Source organism: Asterias amurensis, chromosome 17, assembly GCF_032118995.1.
Source record: "Asterias amurensis chromosome 17, ASM3211899v1".
Classification (NCBI taxonomy): Eukaryota; Metazoa; Echinodermata; class Asteroidea; order Forcipulatida; family Asteriidae; genus Asterias; species Asterias amurensis.
This window is the reverse complement of record NC_092664.1, coordinates 8,597,149-8,606,466: the sequence shown is the minus strand read 5'-3', so window position 1 is coordinate 8,606,466 and position 9,318 is coordinate 8,597,149. Positions and strand designations below refer to the sequence as shown.

General features: G+C 38.8%; 1 protein-coding gene across 2 annotated transcripts; it reads left to right on the top strand.

Moving 5' to 3' along the window:
* Positions 1–8: 8 nt before the first annotated feature.
* LOC139949886 (RAD52 motif-containing protein 1-like) lies at positions 9–4,510 on the top strand. 2 transcript variants are annotated; one of them, XM_071948452.1, is made up of 6 exons: positions 9–156; positions 918–1,169; positions 1,791–1,910; positions 2,466–2,595; positions 2,953–3,134; positions 4,087–4,510. In XM_071948452.1, exons 1-6 carry the CDS (start codon positions 52–54, stop codon positions 4,222–4,224), a joined length of 927 nt encoding a protein of 308 aa, XP_071804553.1. In that variant the 5' UTR covers positions 9–51; the 3' UTR covers positions 4,225–4,510. The 2 variants fall into 2 exon arrangements, with proteins under 2 accessions (XP_071804553.1, XP_071804552.1); XM_071948451.1 differs by having other exon boundaries at positions 2,953–3,141.
* Positions 4,511–9,318: the final 4,808 nt, after the last annotated feature.

Below are 9,318 nucleotides of genomic sequence, written 5' to 3'. Positions count from 1 at the left end.
AAGTTCAACTTTGTTTACAAACACAGAAAACTGCGATGGTTATTATAAAAAATGGCAAGTTCTCCCGACATAATTGAGTTTGTAAGACCGGATACAAATGACAAGAATTTGTATGTCACAAGGATCTCTAACAAGTTAACAGAACCGGCAGCATTTGTAAGTTTGTGTCGAAGATCGTCTGATCGTGTTCGATCGGTCGGTGTTTTGTTTTAAGTTAAAAAACTGGGGCCAACGTTTTGCCTGTGACGAGGAGAGCAGTGAGCAGGGGGCAGTTGTTGGGCAGTTTGTGAACACCTTCTCATGCATGTCACAGTCATGTGTGCTAGTTTTCCCTTCAAATTAGATTCAATGAACTTTCACTTTCTTGGATAGTCGCAACTATTTCTTGGATGGAGTACCCCGCCATGATGATCCAATGTTGTTTATTTTGACACCTTATCCCATTCGCTTGGGATCTTTTCCGTGTGGCGACACCACTTTTTAACTCATTTTTACAAAAAGGGATATATTTCATATCGAATGAAAAAGTGGTGGCGCCATACGTAAACTTTTCCCAACATTGTCTTGGAACTGGCACATGAGCATGATGAGATCAAGCACGGTACCCCACTTAAGCAAATAATAATAACAATAACAAAACAATAACAAAACAATAACAAAACAATAACAAAACAATAACAAAACAAAACAAAACAGTAACAGTAACAGTAACAGTAACAGTAACAGTAACAATAATAATAATAAAGAACACTTAATAAAGAACGCCAAATCTAGGAAACGGGGAATTCCAAAGTGCTTGGGGTCAATTGGGGTCACTTTGGTAATTGATTCACTCAGCCCATCTTATTGTGAAAGACGATGTTGGTAAGAGTATCAAAACTAACGATCTATCCTTCTTCCCGAAATGAAAACAACAGGAGAAGCTTCATCATATCTTTTCTCAGTTCGGCCTGCTGTACGAAGTCCAAGTTCTTGAAGGTAGAAGTCAACCTGTCGCTTCAGAAGGTCCAACCCTCAGCGAGCAAAATTGTACTACCACGTCAGCATTATGTGGCGGCAGCACGGGGTCAAATCTCTATGCGTTCATTAAGTACTACTCAACTAGAGAGGCGCAGAAGGCACAGCAAGCAGTGAATGGAAAATATATGCTGGAAGGGAGGCTATTAAGGGTGAGAAGGAAGAGTACACTTCAGGAGGCACATTAGCCTCAGGAGGCTGATGGCCACTTGAAGTTGGTGGCCTCTTGGGTAGGCCTGGGCGACTAGTGAAATTTACTACTTGACTAGTCGCACCTCTAATAGTCGCAACTTTGATACTAGTGGCGACTAATTTAATTTCCCAAGATGCATTGTGGCATATTGTTTGCTTCAGTCGCAATATAGTAAAATTCATGCTAAAAAAGATTCAAAGGATTGTGTGGTCAACTGATAGTCGCAATATTGATACTAATCACACTAGCCGCCCAGGTTTACTTTTGAGGCTGTACAGTGAGGTTGCTAGCTTGCTAAACATGAATGGATTTGATGTTCTTGTGAAAATGCTGCAATAGTTTTTTGCTGTTTTGTCAGCAAGTAGACACGGTACTCGGCAGAAACTTGCACTGTGCTTTTATTGTATTTGATCATAGTTTGCCGATAAATTAGCATTACATTGCCAAAAATACAATCAATGACCCAATATTTAATACAGTGTAACATCACTCACATCCAAACCTGTTCAAAAAAAACCATAACCTTAAAATTTCTCTCAAGAACAACAAAATTTAAACAATTATTTTCTTGTTCCATCAGGTGAGATTTGCAAACAGGCAGCACACGGTTGAAGCCAGTCAGACGCTATATCACCAACAGTGCTATGAGCTTGCCAGTCACTACCTCGGGTTTAATGGATGGTCCAGCAAAATTGAATCAGTGAGTCTGTGCAAATCTAGACTTGTGGAGAAGTCGTTTGTCGCGATGATAGTCGAGTCGTGGTAGTGGCGTAATGGTTCAGGTCTCTTGAATACTGCTCTCGCGAGGTCACTGCTCTTGTGAGATCACTGCTGGCGCAGACTACTCTCCGATTAACTGAGACTGTGCAGCACAATAGCTGTAGTCTCGCAGGGTCCAGCAGTCTTGCAAGAATATCGCCAGTGCGCGGTGATAGTCAGAATGCTATCTTTGCGACAGACATTTAACGACTTGTCCGCAAGTCTAGTGCCAATCAGAACCATTTTCTCAAAAATGAACTTGGCCTCAGGAAAACCGGCAACGAAAAGACAATATCATTAATTTTTTTTTATTTTTTAGATGTTAACATTTATTTGCCAATCTGAATAAATATTTTCCCAGTATTTTTCAGCAAATAAGGAGCCAATAGATGGATTGCACTAAAGCGTCATCGACCTCCATACTTGAAGAAATGTGCGTGCCTGCAAGGCTATCATTGTTGTGTTTTTATGTAAAGACTTACTTTTTATTTGATAGTTGAAGGAGGATAAAGCGTCTTGTGAGCCTAACACAGCTCGCTTCATTGGTATAGTGAGGATCAACGTGACGAATCATGGAGTACACAGTGACGGGATAGGAGTTGGTGAGGTGGCATATAGTCCTGAAGGTAAAACAAATTTTGGTTAGAGGCTGAAATACTGCGCTTACTATCCAAGCATGACTCTTTGCTCTACATGTAGCTTTGTAAGCGAAGAATGCCTAGTAACTTCGAGTAATTAGGTGCTTGTACTTTTGTTACCAGTCAAAGTGCCATCAAACCTGAACATATCGTATTTGACTAGTATGAGCTAATCTTGGAGAGACCCTGTCTGACCCCAATTTCACAAGAGTTGTTTAAAAATTTGTCAAGCGTAGAATAATCTTTTCTACCAGAAACTGGACATCACCCAAAACACAACGTAATGAACACAACCATAACAGGTTCCCTGCTAAATGTTGTCTTCCAAATATTTTTCTACTGCAGACCTCATGAGTAAAATCACAGCGTTCCATCGAGCCAAAAAGCTTGCCATTCAGAGGGCAAGCGAGGGCGCTTTCAGCAAGGTACTAATCGTGGTATTGGCCAACGGCAAAGTGGCAGTTGAGATTAACAGCACATCGGTAGATGCACTGCATTTCGTCACACAAGAAGAACTCAAAGGAGTTGTTAACAGTGAGTATCAGCTATTTTTAATTTTTTTTTTATGCAAGTCGCCAGACACAAAAGGCCTGAAGGCCACTTCAAGGTGTGGGCTACAATTATTTTTATCCAGAGGCCGCTGCCACCTACTTCTAGGGCTGAAACAGGGTTACCCCTTTTACAGTCCATACGGATGTAGGCTTGGGTATCATCAATCCGAAGCCTGGCCGGTAGAGCAGGAAGCACTACCTCCCCAATTTGTGAATATGTGAAGCAAAACATTACAACATATTATGGATTGCACACGACTTCATTGACCACCATCTTTGATTTAAATTTTTTTTTTTCAATGTGCTTGTGTGAATGTGCACAAAACTCTAAGCCAATGATAGCTTTTCATGTTTTATCAACAATGGCGGAAAATGCAATGGGTCTTTATCTGGGCACCAGAGTTAGCTGTGTGTAGAACATTACCTTTTGGCAGGTAACACCCTGTTCATACAGGCGCTCCAGAGTCGCGCCGAACCCAACTGTTGAATTAAGGACATTTTAAGTTTGACATCTGAAACAGTCGAAAGATCAACTGTTGCAGTCATTTTTGAAGTCATTGTCGAAGACTAGTCTTCTCAGTTGGTGTATCTCAACATATGCACAAAATAACAAACCTGTGAAAATTTGAACTCAATTGGTCGTCGAAGATGCAAGATAATAATGGAAGAAAAAACACCCTTGTCACACGAAGTTGTGTGCTTTCAGATGCTTGATTTCAGGACCTCAAAATCTTATTCAGAGGTTTCGCAATCAAATTCAACGATTTTAGTGGAAAATTACTTTTTCCTCGAACACTACGTTACTCCAGAGGGAGCCGTTTCTCACAATATTTTACTATCAACAGCTCTCCATTGCTTGTTACCAAGTACGTTTTTATGCTAACACCATGGCTTTAATCATGGGTCTTACTTTTGAATTTCATAACAGGTGACACAGATAAACCCCACTGAAGAGACTGACTGTCCAGGACCTGACAATGAGGGCGCTCTTGATGCCGATGACACCTCCGATCTGGACAACATCAACGTCCAACTGCTTCTAGATCTACAGGAGGAAGATATGTAAAATTTGGGGCTATTGGTGAAAATCTAGCGTCAAAAGCTTCGGAAAAATTCTACTCCAAATTATCAATTAGTCTTTAAAAAAATTCCAGTAAATGGTAAAATGAAAGCACACCAAATGCAAGCTCTTGGCCCAATTTCTTGACTCTGCTTAAAGCCAAATTCTGTGCTTACGGTCACCGTTATCCATGAACAAATTTTTTGCAAATGTGCAATAAGTATTTTTCACGTAATGAAAGATTTGTACATATATCTATTTAAAATAAATGCCTTTGTAAAAAAGAGTTGTAAATATCTAAAGAATAAAGCTTCTTTGCAACCACAAAATTATTGTGAATTTGATGCAAGTGATTTTGTGTCCTTTAGGGCTGAAACTTTTGTTTTTTATTTATTCAAATAAATTTGGGTTGAACAAATTGGTGCCCTACATACATTGCTTCATAATTGTTTGATTACTGCATACATATCAGGGCCAAATTTCATAGAGCTGCTTAAGCAGAAAATATTGCTTAACAATTTTCTGCTAAGCAGAAACGAGCAGGATACCAGTCACAAATTGTACATTTGACATGACAGTTTAGCTGGTAACCTCATTCTGGTGAGCATAATTCTGTTGTGCTTAGCTACTTTTGGGGTTCAAACAGCTCTATGAAATTAGCCCCAGGCCTCGAAATAACAAACGACACCTACAGCAATGGACCCTTCCCATGAAATATGCTAATTACATTCACGCATGCGTACAGACCCTGTTGGTTGGCAAACGCCATAGAGTTGTGCACTAAGCAGACGCGCAGTCGCGTCTGCGTCACGCACCCATTAGCCGTGTACAAAACAGCGCGATGTTCCCTCATTTTGCCAACCAAAACGTTAGTGCGCACACGCTATGCGCAATTTACATATTTCATGGGAAGGGTCTATTGTTGTTGAGCCCAGTGCTTTTGCTGTGATGCCCTCTGCAAGGTTTCAATACAAACATTTTTCCACATAGAAGTGACCCTTGCCTGAGAAAAATGTACCCCTTTCAGAGCAAAATTCTAGGCCTGCATAAACCTACATGGTACATTCCCTTTGAAACAGCATGATACTTGTGGGGGGTGGGGGTGTGGAGTTGTCAGCAAGAAAGGCATACATCATGCAGCCCTACCCTCAAGATCAAGCACTGCTGCCAGATGACACACCCCTTAAACGTCAACTATGAAATCTGCAAGACAAAATAAACAAATTTATAATAGGGGAATAAAAGGGTAGCGACTTGTTCTTTCACGACCATTTAGAACCGGCAGGGTCTCGCCATGTGATGGCCAGGGCCTTTATCACACGGCAACGACCCTGCAAGGTTTTAAACGGCCAGGAAAGAACGAGTCACTACTCTTTTATTCCCATTCATAAATGCCTTTTTGGTTAAAAGGCATTATAAGGCGTAAAAGTAAGAGACTCTGTTAAACTTATCTGAAGTTTCCGAAGTGCTTGAGCTCTGTAATCCATGTGTTGCATTGTTATGACTGAGACGCCTCTATTTCCGACAGTTTCCAGCTCCGTTCAAGCGCATATAGTCTTGGTGCAACACGTTATTGTTTTCCTTTCACACACAGCGCGGCCATCTCACCGACAGCACCCGCATCGCCTGTAACAATAAACGTCTTGCACCAAGACTAGCGCGGAGTATCCGCTCACAACCGGTTATAAACACTGGTCATTATCAAAGGTTTAAACACCCCCACGTGACGCGCCCTCCACCAATAGGAATAGCGAAACTGTCTGAGGTATTTATGAATAGATGCTAAATCATTATAAATTGCCTCAGGCCTATTACAGGTGGGATTTAAACCCTGCTCAAGCTCGGTGATCTATTAGTAAGACACCAGGGCCCAATTTAATGGCTTTGCTTACCGTGGAATTCTGCGCTTACGATCACCATTCTTTGCTTACTGTGCAAGCGTCGAATTTCGCAACGTGGAGTGCGCACACACGCACAAAGGCAAACATTCCCCTAACAAACACTTGACATAAGATTACTACCCAAGCAAGTATACAGTCTGACAGTGGTTGCCACAAATTGGTGAATTGGTAAAAGACTAATAATAATCTCAGAGGATTTCAGTCTATCGGGGGATTTTGTTCCACATGAATCTGAGAGCACTTGCCATACAACATTTCTTTTAAAAATGAAATTGGGCGAAAAGTGTAATCATATTTTAATCACAAAAACTATAAAACAGTATAAACATAATCCTTGTAAAGGAACACATTGCCTTGGATCGAACGAGTTGGTCTTTGGAAAGTGTTTGTAACCGTTTGTTATAAAATGTTTATGATTGGAAAGATATTTTTAAAAGTAGAAAACAATGATCCACACAAGTATCACTTGAAATTGCGTGATTTATAGGAGTCACATTTTTGACTCCCATATGTAAGTGGCCGACCGCGCTAGTTCGCAAAGTATAAGGAAAACCACCCAATTTCGAGGCAAATTTTTGTGGATCATTGTATGCTACTTTTAAAACATCTTTCAAACCATATGCATTTTATATTTAAAAAAACAGTTAAAAACAATTTTTATAGACCAACTCGTCCGATCCAAGGCAACATGTTCCTTTACATAAAATCATAAAAAGGTTTAAGTAATTTAAATTCGTATTTAAGACTATCTTTAAGTTGCCTGGTAACATAATCCTAAAACCTCTGGGATGATACTAGACCAATGATGCCCAGCCCAATTTCAACAGGTATTAGATGAAACGCATTACAAAACAATCAATGAAAAGAGGAACAGGGGAAAAAAAGCGGGGGGTAAAAAAAACTGACCAAATTTGATTGAAAAAAACCTCGGGGAAATCTGCTGGATTTTATTCCAGGGAACTAGGTCAAGATTATCCTTGGAAATAAATCTACGCACAACGAGATTAAAAAAATGAGGGAACTTTAAGGAAAGAAGGGTGAATGTGATTGAATTTTAACTTGACTTTTAATCGAGAAGAAAATCAAATTAAAGGTGTAATTCATCTGCGGTTTTTAGAAGAGTATATTAATTTCAATCCTCCAGATTATGAAAATGATATCATAAAGGGGTGGTATGTTATTGGTTTTTGGAAGAGTGCATTCATTCCAATCATATAGTTTACACAAAACATGTCATCAAGGGATGATGCACCATTGTTGTTTGGTCGAGAACATTCATTCCAATCATCTAGTTTTCAAGAAAGATAGCATAAAAGCCTCCTCAAGACATTTCTTTTTCCCCACCCATCCTAGTTTGTTTATTTTTCTTTTGTTGTCATAGTCTCATGTAAAGCGCTCTGTTCTTCATAGAGCGCTATATAAATGCTTCATATTATTATTATTATTATTATTATTATTATTATTATTATTATTATTATTATTAAAGGCTATATAAATGCTTCATATTATTATTATTTTTATTATTATTATTATTATTAAAGGGATGGTACATCATTGGTTATTGGAAGGGTACGTTCATTCTAATTCTCCAGTTTTCAAGAAGGATATCATAAAGGGGTTGTGCATCATTGGTCTATGGAAGTGTATATTCGCTCCAATCATCTAGTTTTCAAGAAAGATAGCATAAAGGGATGGTACATCATTGGTTATTGGAAGGGTACGTTCATTCTAATTCTCCAGTTTTCAAGAAGGATATCATAAAGGGATTGCATCATTGGTTTATGGAAGTGTATATTCGTTCTAATCATCTAGTTTTCAAGAAAGATAGCATAAAGGGATGGTACATCATTGGTTATTGGAAGGGTACGTTCATTCTAATTCTCCAGTTTTCAAGAAGGATATCATAAAGGGATTGTACATCATTGGTTTATGGAAGAGTATATTCGTTCCAATCCTCTGGTTTTCAAAGAACATATAAGGAAATGGTAAATAATGGGTTTATGGAAGAGTGCAGACATACAAATACTCTAGTTTTTAAGAAGGACATCATAAAGACGTGGTACATTACTCGTTTTGAGAAGAGTACATTCATTCCAATCCTCTAATATTTTGAACAAAGAAAGTGGTGGTACATTATTGGTTTTCTGGAAGAGTACATTCATTTTGAAATCCTCAATAACCCGGTAAAAACATTGCAATCATGCAGCTTACCTTGAGACTACGGTAGCTCGGTGTTGTACATGTACGTTACATAAGTGGCACACCTGCAAACACGTATGTTGTTACCGTCACCTTCTGTACAGGTTGTCACCTGCTTGGATACCTTTCTGTATTCTACATCAAACGGATGACTTCTTGTGCTAAAGTAGTTTTAAAAACATGGACATCACATTAAAGACACTAGACACTATTGGTAATTGTCAAAGATCAGTCTTCTCACTTGGTGTATCTCAACATATGCATAAAATAACAAACCTGTGAAAATTTGAGCTCAATTGGTCGTTGAAGTTACAAGGTTATAATGAAAGAAAAAACACCCTTGTCACACAAAGTTGTGTGCTTTCATTTGCATGGTTTCGAGACCTCAAACTCTAATTTTGAGGTCTCGAAATCAAATTTGAGGAAAATTACTCCTTTCTAGAAAACTACTTCAATTCAGAGGGAGCCGTTTCTCACAACATTTTATACTATCAACCTCTCCCGATTACTCGTTACCAGTAAGGTTTCATGCTAATAATTATTTTGAGTAAATACCAATAGTGTCCACTGCCTTTAAAGCTCACTAAATGTATACATTTACTCACCAATAGTCCTCATAGTCACATGTGGGAGAAAGGGAAGTACAACATTTGCTTTGTTCTTTGGATGGAACACAAGCCATAGGTCCTGTAAACTAAATGTGATAGTGCATGTCAAAAGAACCTAGAACACCTTATCGTGGAAAGTTAGGGGTTAAACCCCTGTGTTTCTGGTTCACATAGCAAGTACTCTGTTTACAGGTTTCCTCCAGGCTTGGAAGCTTCAGTGATTAGTTTGACTAGTGAGGCATCCTTGGTTTAAAAAATAATAATAATACAAATTTTATCTGTTATTCTCCCTTCAAATTGTAACTAATATTCCATACTGTGGGAACTAAACTGATATTAAGTTGAAGTTAAAAATATACTTTGAATGAACTACCTTGAACCTTCAAACATCA

Bases quoted from the DNA above. Each gene is read 5' to 3' on its own strand.
- LOC139949886 (XM_071948452.1), top strand. From the start codon at position 52: ATGGCAAGTTCTCCCGACATAATTGAGTTTGTAAGACCGGATACAAAT. The intron at 1,170-1,790 runs GTGAGAAGGAAG...TTGTTCCATCAG, and splicing joins TGGAAGGGAGGCTATTAAGG to GTGAGATTTGCAAACAGGCA. The intron at 1,911-2,465 runs GTGAGTCTGTGC...TTTATTTGATAG, and splicing joins GGTCCAGCAAAATTGAATCA to TTGAAGGAGGATAAAGCGTC.